General features: G+C 39.2%; 1 protein-coding gene across 1 annotated transcript in view; it reads left to right on the forward strand.

The window, feature by feature from the left end:
* KLHL32 (kelch-like family member 32) overlaps positions 1-15,488 on the forward strand; it is a 217,723-nt gene that overhangs the window by 27,305 nt on the left and 174,930 nt on the right. Inside the window, exon 2 of the mRNA XM_010834731.1 lies at positions 11,371-11,458. Coding sequence (XP_010833033.1) covers positions 11,436-11,458 — 23 coding nt within the window. The 5' untranslated portion in view covers positions 11,371-11,435. The remainder of the gene's footprint in view (positions 1-11,370; positions 11,459-15,488) is intronic.

The following is a 15,488-nucleotide window of genomic DNA, read 5'->3' on the forward strand; positions in this document are numbered from 1 at the left end:
TCTAGCAGGGTCATAACTTTCCTTCCAAGGAGTAAGCGTCTTTTAATTTCATGGCTGCAGTCACCATCTGCAGTGATTTTGGAGCCCAGAAAAATAAAGTCTGACACTGTTTCCACTGTTTCCTCATCTATTTCCCATGAAGTGATGGGACTGGATGCCATGATCTTCGTTTTCTGAATGTTGAGGTTTAAGCCAACTTTTTGACTCTCCACTTTCACTTTCATCAAGAGGCTTTTGAGTTCCTCTTCATTTTCTGCCATAAGGGTGGTGTCATCTGCATATCTGAGGTTATTGATATTTCTCCCGGCAATCTTGATTCCAGCTTGTTTCTTCCATAGCATATTCTATAAGAGGTAGAATATCACCAAAGGGCAATAATGTCTTCATTAGAAAATACACTTAAAAACTGTGTGATCTTAGGCTTGGCGCATTGGGAAAATTCGGATTGATAAAGAAAGGATTCTACTTCAGTCATTGTGAAATACCAAGCATGATGGATTTGACAGCCTCCCCCCTTCCCCGACCTCCCCCACACTCTTCTCCCTGAGATTTGTCCTCCCACTTGTTGAGCCCACCCAAGCCTATTGACTGAGCCAAGAAAACAGACTCCACTCTCCTCCTCCTCTTCTGACTCATGCCAAAAAATCATGGAGCAGTTCAAAACATGTCTCAAATCACAAAACATAATGTGGAAAACTTTCTTGTCTGACTTTGGAATGTTTTTTCATATCCTTTTGTCATTAGTGACATTTTGGATGAACTTCGTTTCTTCAGAGATCTCCCTGACCACTCAGAGCAGACATGCATCGACGTCACATCACATCGTTCTGTTCAGTGTTGCCCCAAAGTTTTAAAGTAACATTAATTTTTAAATGAAATTTGGATTTCTTTTTGGTTTTGATATCTTGGTTAAGATTATGGGCATATTCTGTAAAAGACTTGTAGTGCCTTTTTAATGACAGAGAAAAGTGTTTTTGGAGATGTTTGGAACTTCTGCATTTGTGATAAAACTGCATTAACTTCCTGAACAATAACTATTTTATAAACAATTCATTTTTTACCAAGTCTTCTGAGAACAAAGTTCCTTCTTACACAGAGATCAGCGGGACATGGTCCCTACCCTTGTAATTCATAAAGATATCAGTTAAGGTGCAGCTCAACTCAGCTGAAGGAACTTAACCTCATGCCCACGTCCTTTCTTCTACTTTACATCTCTTTTGTAAAAGAAAATTATGCTTTAAAAAGCAGTAGCTTTTATCACTTGTCATGTTAGGAAAAAAAAAAAAAGACATTTTGTTTTACAAAGTCATTGTAATCTTTCTCTTTTACATGCCGTCCCGGCATATGGTAAAAGCAGTTTAAATGTTGAATGAGTGAGAGAGAAGATGCTTAGTGAATAGTTATAGTAAATTCTTTGTTATTCAAGCCTGGTCAGATCTCTGTTTTAATGGAAAACCAAATATTGTGTCTGAGAGAATTAGTATGTTTATTATGAGATTAGAAGTGCAACACACTCAAAGATATGGGGGCTTCTGTTATACTTTTGTAAAATAAGAACTCTATATAGCTGGAGAAGCAGGATAGCTTAGTGATTAAAAAAGAGTGGGTCTGGATATAGACTGGTTCCCAGGTGGTGCTAGTGGTAAAGAATCTGCCTGCCAGTACAGAGACGCAGGTTCGATCCCTGGGTCAGGAAGATCCCTTAGAATAGGAAATGGCAACCCACTCCAGTATTCTTGCCTGGAAAATTCCATGGGCAGAGGAGCCTGGTGGGCAGCAGTCCACAGGGCCACAAAGATTGGGACATGACTGACTGAGCACTACTGCTAGGATGTAGCCTACCTACTAGGTTTTCACCCTAGCTCCCGTACTGGTTGTGTAACCTTCCTGAAGTTACTTAATTTCTCTAAACCCTGATTTCCTAATCAGGAAAATGGGCATAAAATAGGACTTACCAAAAGGGCTTCCTGTTGAAGATGGTGGACTGAACACATGTCTACACTGCATCTTCAGCTGGTACAGAGTTCTTATTTTACAAGAGTATCACTTAGAAGCCTCCTTACATTTCAGTGTATTGTACTTTTCATCTGGAAAGCCTCCTCCTCTCTCTCTGCATCTTTCAGTGCTCCTCCACTTACCTTCCTCCACTATTCTAACCAACATCCAGCTTGCCTTTGGTAGGGTGATATGGTGCAGCAGAATGTAACAGATGGATTTGAGTCTCAGCTTTACCAGTTCCTAGTTTTTGTTTTTGTTTTTTTTAAACCTCAAGCATTTTAGCTTGCTGGGCCTCTGCTTTTTCTTTGGAAAAAATGGGTCCATAATTCTTATAATGCTAGGTCAGTGTATGAACTGTATGTAATATTGCATGTAATTACATCCTAGCCTCTTTATTTAAGTACTTGAATTGTGGTACTTCACCAGTTTTAATGCTTTTTGCACATGTGAGATACATATCAGCTTTTCAGTACATCAGCAATCAATTTAAAGTACAGCTTCAATTTTAGAAATTGTAAAATGAGAGGAAATTGTGAATCTCCCAGCTGAAGAAAATGCAGAATGTCTTGTACTATTAGGGTGATGCTAATGTGGATATTATGCCTTGGCGCTAGTGGTAAAGAACCCTCCTGCCAATGCAGGAGACATAAGAGACACAGATTCGATCCCTGGGTCAGGAAGATCCCCTGGAGGAGGACTTGGCAACCCACTCCGATATTCTTGCCTGGAGACTCTCATGAACAGAGGAGCTTGGTGGCCTACAGTCCATGGGGTCACAAAGAGTTGGACATGACTGAAGCTACTTCTCATTCTGTGTGGATGTTATCCCTTACTTAAACTGATGCTGAAGCTGAAACTCCCAATACTTTGGCCACCTCATACGAAGAGTTGACTCATTGGAAAAGACCCTGATTCTGGAAGGGATCGGGGGCAGGAGGAGAAGGGGATGACAGAGGATGAGATGGCTGGATGGCATCACCAACTCGACAGACATGGGTTTGGGTGAACTCCGGGAGTTGGTGATGGACAGGGAGGCCTGGCGTGCTGTGATTCATGGGGTCTCAAAGAGTCGGACATGACTTAGCAACTGAACTGAACTGAAAGGTTATAAACTATTTGAAGGACAGAGATCATTTTTAATTCTTTTGTGTCTGTCATCACATCTTGTTCAGTGATTATTGGAAATATATTAAGCCTTTAGTAGATACTTGAATGAATGAAGAGTCCATGTTTTAAAATTTAATGGTAAAACTTTCTCTGTTTGAAAATGGAGTTTGAATTACATCTAGATCATATGTTAGAGGACTGTGAACTGGATATTTTCTATTTGTTAGAAGGCAGTCATTAATAAGAATGTTCATTCATTGTCTGAATAATAACATTTTCATACAGATTTTTTTAATGAAATAAAGTAATTATATAAATGTAGCATATTGTTTTTTCTATACAATAATATTTTTGTCATACAAATATTTTTTATGTATTCAAGACCTACATTTTACCATCTACAGAGATGCAAATAGTTGGTTTAATATTCAGTGGTCTGAGAACTATAAGAAATTCTTTAATGAAAAAGTTTTCATGGCAACATTTTTAAAAAGCACATTAGGATGTTATAATTGCAGGTTAGGTTATTTTGACAAGACTGTGTAACTGATCTAAGCATTTTATGTTTCTATTCACAGAGGAGTGATGGAGCTAAAAATTAAAAAACTGGAAAGGGGTGTGTTAATGTGACTGGAAGAACTGACTGAAATGTTATATTTTATTTTGGTTCACAAGGTCTCCAGCTATATTCGTGAGGGTGACTGCATATTCATCCTTGTTCTCATTAGAGGAATTTTTAATATTCAGTGCAGCACTTCCTTTTAGGGCATGCATTTTGATAGTATGGGCTTCACAGGTGGTTCAGTGGGAAAGAATCCACCTGCCAGTGCAGGAGATCTGGATTCAATCCCTGATCTGGGACGATCTCCTGGAGAGGGAAATGGCAACCCACTCCAGTATTCTTGCCTGGGAAATACCATGAGGAGCCTGGTGGGCTACAGTCCATGGGGTTGCAGAAGAGTCAGACATAAGTCAGTAACTTAACAACAACATTTTTATAATATTCACTAAAACATTGTGATTTAATACATGCAAATAAGCTGGCCTTATGATCACATGTTCTTCATCCTAAAACAGGGATACATTATACTTTTACTTTTTCTACTTTGGGGGATTTTGTGAAAATAATGGTAGTCCCAGGGGGTTCAAGACAGTGAGCAAGATAGATATGGATCCTGCCTATATAGACAGGATGATCAGATTATTTATGATCGAAACTGGAAAACCACAGAGAATAAATGGGGGTGCAATTAGTAATTACACTGGGACAGTAAACAAAACTATGGCTACTCCAAGATGGCTCAGTCTCCTTAAAGAGCCACTGTCATGGGGTGGGTAGAAATGAGGCTAAGCCAATAGCTTCTAACCCCCTTTCCCCAAACAAGTAATTATATAGAGTGCTAATTATGCTGTGTGTTTGGATGTATAGGTGTTATTGGAGCTTATAGAAGAGTAAGGAACTGGGACCTTGGGGAGTTTTAGGGAAGGCTTCCCAGAGGAGGTGACCTTGGGACTTGCAGGATGAATAGGAGCTAACTAGGTAAAAAGGACACAGGAAGTTCTGGGCAGAGAAGATGGTTGGTACCAGTATCCTGAAGGGAGAGAATAACTCAATGTGGATGAGTGGATCTGCATGATAGATGCTGTACCATACTAGATGCTTTCAAATATGTAAAATGTGGAATAGAATAGTACAGAAGACCTAGAAACTCTACTGCATGAACTTTCATAGATTGCATGGATATTGGCTCTCCTTTCCTAACTAGATACATGTGGTTTCCTATCACCCTATTCAACACAATTGATGATTTGATGTGTCCCATAATTTTAAAGGGATTTCCTTTCTCCCTATTGCAAATATCTATTTATCTGGGATTATTGTGCTGGGTCAGTTTATACTAGCTTTGTGTCCTGGTGACCTTAAGTGAAATCCAGCTACGAAAAGATATTTATTTAACTTTTTGTCTCTTGATGTTTTTCCCTCTCTCATAGGATAATAAATATTCAGTATATAATTATATACTTATTTATGGCTTATATTGTTAAGAAGATCTTACTCTATTTCTTCTTTAATTTTCATATAATCTATATATTTTGATTTTAGTGTGACTTCAAAAGTAGTAGTATTATGGTTTATTATAAAACTTGGAATTAGAGCAGAATAATTAAGAATACAAACTTTGGAGTCAAACAGTTTTGATCTCTGAGACTACCAATTTCTAGTCCTGTGCCTTTTGTGAATTACTTATACCCCTGCGTTCTTAATAAAATGAAAATGATATCATCCACATTAGGTTGTTGTGAGTATTAAATGAGATCATGCATATGAAGTACCTCTTATTGTAAGAGCAATCAAAGAAAGCATTTGGCTTGTGGTAGTAGGTAAAGTTTGAACATTCTTTGGCATTGCCTTTCTTTGGGATTGGAATGAAAACTGACCTTTTCCAGTCCTGTGGCCACTGCTGAGTTTTCCAAATTTGCTGGCATATTGAGTGCAGCACTTTCACAGCATCATCTTGTAGGATTTGAAAGAGCTCAACTGGAATTCCATCACCTCCACTGGCGTTGTTCGTAGTTATGCTTCCTAAGGCCCACTTGACTTCACATTCCAGGATGTCTGGCTCTAGGTGAGTGATCACACCATTGTGGTTATTTGGGTCATGAAGATCTTTTCTGTATAGTTCTGTGTATTGTTGCCACCTCTTCTTAATATCTTCTGCTTCTCTTAGGTCCATACCATTTCTGTCCTTAGTTGTGCCCATCTTTGCATGAAATGTTCCTCTGGTATCTCTAATTTTCTTGAAGAGATCTCTAGTCTTTCCCATTCTGTTGTTTTCCTCTATTTCTTTGCATTGATCACTGAGGAAGGCTTTCTTATCTCTCCTTGCTGTTCTTTGGAACTCTGCATTCAGATGCTTATATCTTTCCTTTTCTCTTTTGCTTTTCACTTCTCTTCTTTTCTCAGCTATACAACCATTTTGCTTTTTTGCATTTCTTTTTCTTGGGGACGGTCTTGATAACAAATTTCCCTGATGCCTTCAGCATCAGGGGAAATATTGAAGGCAGGAGGAGAAGGGGATGACAGAGGATGAGATGATTGGATGGCATCGTTGACTCAATGGACATGAGTTTGAGTAAGCTCTGGGAGTTGGTGATGGACAGGGAAGCCTGGTGTGCTGCAGTCCATGGGGTCGCAGAGTTGGACATGACTGAGCAACTGAACTGAACTGAGTAGGTAAAGTGATTATTATTTATAACTTTAAATTACAACAAAATAGCAGATATTTAATAGAAAGGGTTTAACATTATGATCTCAGGAATAAAGCCTGAATAATTGTCTTTTATAGAGTAAAAGAATTGTAGGGTTTTGTAAGACGGGACAGTTGTGTTCTTTTGGCCTAAATTTCTATTCAGTTCGTAAACTGTGCTCTAATCACACATTGGACCTTTCTTGTTAGAATTGAGTCATCTCCATGTCTTTTTTGTTTGGAGGGAGAGCTTAGATGTTTTCACTCTCTAAGGTGAAAGCATTCCTTCACCCTAGAGGGTTTTTACCCTCAAAGGGCAAGCATCCTTGTTACCTTCAGGAATGATGTTCCATGCAGGAAAGTATACCAGTGGGGTACCTTGAATGTTTACCTTTCAAACTAAAGGGATATCTAATATCATTTATTGCACACCATGTGATGGTGTACTGGTATTAAGATATAATTTGCTTTTGAACTGTGGTGTTGGAGAAGACTCTTGAGAGTCCCTTGGACTGAAAGGAGATCCAGCCAGTCCATCCTAAAGAGCTCAGTCCTGGGTGTTCATTGGAAGGACTGATGTTGAAGCTGAAACTCCAGTACTTTGGCCACCTCATGCGAAGAGCTGACTCATTTGAAAAGACCCTGATGCTGGGAGGGATTGGGGACAGGAGGAGAAGGGGATGACAGGATGAGATGGCTGGATGGCATCACCAAATCGATGGACATGGGTTTGGGTGGACTCCGGGAGATGGTGATGGACAGGGAGGTCTGGCGTGCTGTGGTTCATGGGGTCACAAAGAGTCGGACACAACTGAGTGACTGAACTGACTGACTGACTGACTGACTGGTATTAAAAATATACCAATTTATGAAATAATCAGAATTAAAGATAAATTATCATAAGTAATACATAATCTAATGATACTATAAAATATATGTAGTAAAATATAAGAAATGTTCAGTTCAGTCGCTCAGTTGTGTCTGACTCTTTGTGACCCCATGAATTGCAGCACACCAGTCCTCCCTGTCCATCACCAACTCCTGGAGTTCACTCAAAACTCACGTCCATCGAGTCGGTGATGCCATCCAACCATCTCATCCTCTGTCGTCCCCTTCTCCTCCTGCTGCCAATCCCTCCCAGCATCAGAGTCTTCCAATGAGTCAACTCTTTGCATGAGGTGGCCAAAGTACTGGAGTTTCAGCTTTAGCATCATTCCTTCCAAAGAACACCCAGGACTGATCTCCTTTAGAATGGATTGGTTGGATCTCCTTGCAGTCCAAGGGACTCTCAAGAGTCTTCTCCAACACCACAGTTCAGAAAGCATCAATTCTTTGGTGCTCAGCTTTCTTCACAGTCCAACTCTCACATCCATACATGACTACTGGAAAAACCATAGCCTTGACTAAATGGACCTTTGTTGGCACAGTAATGTCTCTGCTTTTTTATATGCTATCTGCTGCTGCTGCTGCTGCTGCTGCTAAGTCGCTTCAGTCGTGTCCAACTCTGTGCGACCCCATAGACAGAAGCCCACCAGGCTCTCCCGTCCCTGGGATTCTCCAGGTAAAAACACTGGAGTGGGTTGCCATTTCCTTCTCCAATGCATGAAAGTGAAAAGTAAAAGGGAAGTCGCTCAGTCATGTCTGATTCTTAGCGACCCCATGGACTACAGCCTACCAGGCTCCTCCATCCATGGGATTTTCCAAGCAAGAGTACTGGAGTGGGGTGCCATTGCCTTCTCTGAATATGCTGTCTAGGTTGGTCATAACTTTCCTTCCAAGGAGTAAGCATCTTTTAATTTCATGGCTGCAATCACCATCTGCAGTGATTTTGGAGCCCCAAAAAATAAAGTCTGACACTGTTTCCACTGTTTCCCCATCTATTTCCTGTGAAGTGATGGGACCGGATGCCATGATCTTCGTTTTCTGAATGCTGAGTTTTAAGCCAACTTTTTCACTCTCCTCTCTCACTTTCATCAAAGAGGCTTTTTAGTTCCTCTTCACTTTCTGCCATAAGGGTAGTGTCATCTGCATATCTGAGGTTATTGATATTTCTGCCGGCAATCTTGATCCCAGCTTGTGCTTCTTCCAGCCCAGCGTTTCTCATGATGTACTCTGCATAGAAGTTAAATAAGCAGGGTGACAATATACAGCCTTGATGTACTCCTTTTCCTATTTGGAACCAGTCTGTTGTTCCATGTCCAGTTCTAACTGTTGCTTCCTGACCTGCATATAGGTTTCTCAAGAGGCAGGTCAGGTGGTCTGGTATTCCCATCTCTTTCAGAATTTTCCACAGTTAATTGTGATCCACACAGTCAAAGCCTTTGGCATAGTCATTAGTGAATTATAAATAACAGTAATTTTCAGGGATTAATTCGTCCTTTAACTCATTTTTAACTCCCAGCCTTTAAAATGGTGTTCATTTCACTAAACATTGTAGAATGGAACAGATTGTAATTAGATAATTTCTGAAGAGAACTAATTTAGTGAGTTGGTCTCCAAACAATAAAGGAAGTTATCTTGAGATTTTTAATTGCTGTATTTGGAATGTCTGAAAAATATCAATAAGGTGTGTCCTTTAATTTTGTATTATTGTAACTTTTAGGATTATTGTTCTGTATTCACCTAGTTATTGGGAGCATTTTAAAATATTAAAATTTCAGAAAGATTAAGGGTTTTTCATGTCTCTGTAATAATAATAATAATAATAAATATCTTATGCCATCTTATGCCATCTTAAAGTGTCCATCTCTGTAGTTTTTGTGTTAGGCAATAAGAACCTGGAGTTTATAACCTAGTTTATGAAGGGAATATGTAGCAGTGATGGGTTGCTAGGAAAGTCTCTGAGCTAGTTAAACAACGTGTCATGAATTATTCTGATCCTCTTTATTGCTCAGTTCTAGTGAATTAATTGAAAATGATGCTCATTTTTAGATTTTTAAAAACTTAAATGAAAAGTATAGGTATACTATTTTCAGTAATTAAAAAAGCAAGAAATAAGTATGAATGTATGAAATGTTTAAAACAACCTGATGTTTGACAACAGTGAAATGAATCCTCAGCAAATTACGATATATTTATGTGATTTAGTATAGTTTGAAGGTTTGGATATGGTGTAGCAAATACTATATTATAGATTGGAAATCATAGGTCTCTCTTTTATAAAATTAGCAGAAAATAGGCACAGCTTTACTTATTTCTTTCATGTGTTTTTACACTGTTTTTGCTTTTCAAAATTAAACTTAGAAGAGAGCCTGTTTAAGATGATTCAAACTGGAATTAATTTTGATGCTTGGGTGTATTAGAAAATGGAAGCTAGACCTTCTAATGGGAGTTGTAAAACATAGTCATGGATTCAGTGTTTATATATGTAAATATATGTTTTTTATATTTTCCTTTTCTGAGTCTTTTCCATTATAAGTATTATAAGATACTGAATATAATTCCTTGTTCTATATTGTAAATCATTGTTTATTTTGTTTATTGTATATATCTATTAATTCCATACACCTAATTTATCCCCACTTCCACTTTGGTAATCATAAGCTTGTTTTCTGTGTCTGTGTGAATCTGTTTCTATTTTGTAAATAACTTCATTCATATTATTTTTTTAGATTCTACTTATAAGTGATATCATAGAATATTTGTCTTTCTCTGACTTTACTTAGTATGGTGATCTCAAAGTCCATCCATGATGCTGCAAATGAGAAAATGTTTTTCTTTTTTATGGCTGAGTAATATTCTTTTATATACATACACATGCATACATATATGTATATATACTACATCTTATTTATCCATTCATCTGTTGATGGACCCTTAGGTTGCTCTCATGTCTTAGCTGTTATAAGTAGTGCTGCTATGAACATTGGGGTACATGTATCTTTTTGAATTAAGAGTTTTAGTATTTTAAGGACTCGCCGTACTGTTTTGCATAGTGGCTGCACCAATTTACATTCCCACCAATGGTATAGAAGTGTTCTCTTTTCTCCACACCCTCTCCAGCATATATTATTTGTAGACCTTTTGATGGTGTCCCCTCTGATAGGTGTGAGGTGTCAGACAGGTACCTCATTGTAGTTTTGATTTGCATTACTCTAATAATTAGCAGTGTTGAGCATGTCTCATGTCCCTGTTGGCCATCCATGTATCTTCTTTGAAAAACTGGCAGTTTCTGCCCATTTTGGATTGGTTGTTTGTCTTTTTGATATTGAACTGTATGAACTATTCATGTATTTTGGAAATTAAGCCCTTGTCACATTGTTTGCAAATATTAATATTTTCTCTTAGTCCGAAGGTTGTCTTTTCATTTGTTTATGGTTTCCTTTGCTGTGCAAAAGATTGTTTGATTAGGTCCCATATGTTTATTTTTGCTTTTATGTCTATAGTGAGTGTTGTTTGGAAAGCTGGACTACCACGTGTACGTCAATGAAGTTAAAACACTCCCTCACATCATAAACAAAAAGAAACTCAGAATGGGTTAAAGACTGTCTATGGAATTCTCCAGGCAAGACTACTGGACTGGGTTGCCTTTTCCTTCTCCAGGGAATCTTCCCGACCCAGGGATTGAACCTAGGTCTCCTGCATTGCAGGCAGATTATTTACTGTTTGAACCACCAGGGAAGCCCCTAAATATAAGACATGACACCATAAAACTCCTAGAAGAGAACATAGGTAGAATGTTCTCTGACATAAATCGTAACTATTTTTTAAAGTCTTAATTTTTCCCTCTGGCCATCTGATGTTTTAATTTTTAATGTAACTCTTTAGCTATTTTTGGTTCTCAAATTTTAATTTTTTGTCCCTGAAATTCTAATAAGGTGAAAAAACTTTAAAACTTATAAGCATTCTGAAACCTTGCCTATCACAAGAGCATTCAGTCAGATTGTTGTATCTTGTCTATAAGACTCTTCAAGATTTGAAAGTATTAGCATCATGAAGGCCCAGAGTATGTTTGTTTTTTTCTTTTTTTTTTTTGCATTTAAGTCACTGTGCTTTTCTTTCTTGTCTTTTCATTTAGCTGGAATGCTTGCCAACTCCTCTGCGACCTTCTGAGGCTGAGACCCTGAGGAACCCAGCTGGAGAATGCCGTCTGAACGCTTCCTCAGGTGGGCACTGTAGGATACGTCTTGGCTTGGGGTGGTGAGCCTTGTGTGACTTGAAATCCTCCTACTGCAATGTCTAGGACCGAGCACAGGGAAGGCACTCAACAAGTATTGAAGGAATTAAAGCAAACCAGTCTGCGAGTGTGTGTGAATTTAGTTTGGTAGCACAAGGGCTAACCACTAAGATGTAATTACTGCCCAAACTTAGATATGTTTAATGGTTAAGTATTTCAAAGAATACTTTTTTATCCTTTTTATCTTTTCTTTATTTAGGATGCTAACCTCCCTCAAACTAACAGTATACATCCATAAAGATATATGATGTAATAAATAATCAGAAAACTACATATACATGACTATTGTCCCTTTTAAAGCAATCATTTGACATGTAGTTAGTATAAAAATATTAATGAGATGTTTTTGCATTGTTTTATTTCATACTGTGTCTTTGACATCCAGTGTACATTTTCTGCTTAGAGCCCATCTCAATTTGGACTGTGCACGTTTTACTCAGTAGCCACATGTAGCTAGTGGCTATTATATTGTACAGAGCAGGTTTAAGGAGTTCCCCAGAGGAAAGGGTATTGAGGTTGCCTTGCCGAAGACAGGTCACCCTCTACTCTCACTTGTAAATTTCAAGGTGGCAATATTGCTTCCATGGAAGACCTTTCCGAATTGTAGAATGACCTTCGAACCTGTATACCCTCGGAAAATGTGGCTCCTGTCTTATGTTTTGTTTGTTTGTTTAGTATTTTAGGAAGCTTTAGGAATATGTTTTTCCTTCCTTCTTCATCCATTCCTCTGTCGATGGATGTTTAGATCGCTTCCATGTTTTGGCTGTTGTAATCTGTGCGGCAGTGAACATTGGGGTGCGTGTATCCTTTCTGATCATGTTTTTTCCCAGATATATGCCCAGGAGTGGGATTGCAGGGACATATGGTAGCTCTGTTTTTAGTTTTTTAAGGAACCTTCCATACTGTGCTCTATAGTGTTCTGTACCAGTTTATATTCACACCAGCAATTTAGAAGGGTTCCCTTTTCTCCACACCCTCTCCAGTATTTTTTGTTTGTGGATTTTTTTTTTATGATAGTCATTCTGGCTAGTGTGAGGTGATATCCCATTGTAGTTTTGATTTGCATTTCTCTGATAATTAGCAGTAGTGAACATCATTTCATGTGCCTGTTGGCCATCTGTGTGTGTTCTTTGAAGAAGTATCTATTTAGGTCTTCTCTCTGACGTCATTTTTGGTTGGCACCAGGCTTGGAGGTGCTATTGGCATCTAGTGAGTAGAGGCCAGGGATCCTTCTAAACATCTTACAGTGCGCAGGATAATGCCCATAGCAAAAAACGTCAGGATGTCAGTTTCACTGGGGTTGAGAAACCCTGCTCTAGATCTGGCATCCAACCAATATAGCACATGGAAGGAGATCATGGTATCGGTCTGCCACCACTAAGCAAAGTGTTATTTCTGGCTACCACGATCCATATGGATTCTTCTCCAAATTATTTATTACTTTAAATTCGCCATCTCTGACACTGTGATCCCACTGCCATCTGTCCTCCATAGCACCATCATCTCTGTGATGGACTTTCCGTCTCTGCTGCAACACAGACCTTCCTTTCCCCCCTTTCTAACTTTCCTGTGCCCTGTGGAGCTGTTGCACCGGGTCTTGTTTGTGCTCTGCTGTGTCATCTCCCTCACCCTTTGAAGCTTTGAGCACCTCCTGCCTTCACTGGGCCCTGTCTTTGTCTGGGGCACCACTTGTTCTGTAGCGCTCTCAAGTGGTGGCCTTATTTTCTCAGTTCTCATGTACTTTATCGATGAGTAAAGAGCTTGTTGTCAACCTGGGGCATAGTTTTGCTTCTCAGTCTTTACTCCTTATGTTGGTTGTCTGAGAAAATGACAACAAAGACGGGCTCTTCTGAAGGTGGTGCTCGTCAACTCTTGCCTCCTCTCCTCCTCCCCACGTCAGCAGGGTGACTTCCTCTCATTCACTGTGCGCTTGGCGTTGGGCCGACAGTCTCCTCTTCACCACAAACCCTTTACTCCTTCCCGGTGCCTCCGTATTCACAGGGAGGATCTGCCTGACTCGATGGCCTTGGATCTTCTACCTGCGTGTAGCCTTCTCCCTCACCGAGCCACCTACTCCCGTGGTCACGCCATGGATCTTACATCCCCAGAAGTTGCTCAGTTTCTGAAACCACTGCGTCCGCCTTTTTATTCCTACCAGGACCTTCTCTCCTTCTAGCTTCCTGATTTACCTACCCTCATCATGGTGGTACTTTGACCTCATTGCAGCGTCTCATTTAGTGGCCGGGCCACTCCACCAAATCCATCAATATTTTCCTTCTCTCATTTCCCTTCTTAACCAGTTTAGAATCTATTGCTCTTTTAAATCCTTAATTTCTCTTGCTCTCTGCATTTGCCTGACAAAACCCCAACCCAGATGATCCCAAATATCTGTGTTTTCATGCCTGCATTGTCCAGTGGAGGTTGGTTCCACTGAATGTTTAGATTCAGCAAGCAAAAAAATAAAATGCCCTAGGTTTTAATGCATGTTTCTGCTTCATTTATTTCTTCCCTCCTGCTACTCAAAAAGGAGTCCTTTCTCAAAACTGAGCCCAGCCCTGCTTCTGTGTTTTGAATCCTGTCTTTCTTATCTTCTTGGCAGCTTTTGACGGTTGTCTCTCATGTGTGTTCTGGAGACATAGCTGTGCTTCTGTCATTCTCTCCATCCAGATGATTTTTGCACCTCTAGCCAAGACCTCTTTCTGAGCTTCAGATCCTGCTCTAGGCCTGTGCTTGTCCTCAGGGTTCCAGCCATGAGTATTCTATAGACTCGGTGTCAGGGCCTTGCTCCCTCCTGCCACAGGATCAGAGCACTTGCTGTTCCTCTGCCTGTAAAACTCTGCTCTCCCCTTTGCCATGGTAACTTGTTCTCATCCTTCAGCCTACAGCTCCAGCATTACTTCATCAGAGAGGCTAGCTTATTTGATTAAAGTTTAACTGCCTCACAAAACTGAGGGTTCTGTGAAGGCTGCTAAAGTGTTCATCATCTTATCTCCAGAACCTGGTATAATACCTGGCACAAGATAATAAATGTTTGTGTGAATAAAGGAAGGAAGGAATGAAACAAGATTGTCCATTTATAAATACATTCCTTTCTGCATAGTCCTCATTATTTCTTGGTCATTTACTAAGCATATTGCATCTTCTTTGCTTATTATTTTGACCCTTACTATTGTTAGCATTAATTTAGAAGTATTTACAAATTGTAAAGTGTTCTATTAAAAATAAATTTAAGTTCCATGGTGTTTTTTTTTTTTTAAACAGCCTGTCCACTTCCCAGGTGGTGCTAATGGTAAAGAATCTGCCTGCCAGTGCAAGATATATAGAGACGTGGGTTCTATCCTTGGGTCGGGAAGATACCCTGGAGAAGGAAATGGCAGCCCACTCCAGTATTCCTGGGATTCTGGGAAATCCCATGGACAGAAGAGGCTGGCAGGTTACAGTCAATGGGGTCTCAAAGAGTCCGACATGACTAAGCAACTAAGCTCCACTTAAATAAATAGGGTTCTTTTAATATTAATGTATTTAATTTGTATTAAAATAGTTTGACTGTAGAATGGAAGTGATTAGGGCACAGTTTATCAATAGACTGAACTGAGATAATCATGCATAATCCTAGTTCTGTTAGGTTTTTCTTGCCCAGTCCTTTTCTTTTTGGTGTAATCTGTTTAGGAAACGAGGATTTCTACAGTACTTGACTATTTGATATACAAGTATGCAACACCTTATTGGTAACCTCACTTGAAAACTACTTGCATATATTTTGTGTATCTAAATGCTAAGTAAACATTGATGTGGGAAACTGACTTGAATTTTTAAATTTGAATTTCAGATATTTAAAAACCAGATAACCATTCTGGAATTTATATATTATAAACTGAGTGACCTCAGTCAAAATTTATGCTATAAAAATGAGACTCAGAGATTTCTGTGATCAAAAATGTTCACTGTGAGCTTGAAGT

Source organism: Bison bison, unplaced genomic scaffold, assembly GCF_000754665.1.
Source record: "Bison bison bison isolate TAMUID 2011002044 unplaced genomic scaffold, Bison_UMD1.0 scf7180017864035, whole genome shotgun sequence".
In the NCBI taxonomy this organism is placed as follows: Eukaryota; Metazoa; Chordata; class Mammalia; order Artiodactyla; family Bovidae; genus Bison; species Bison bison.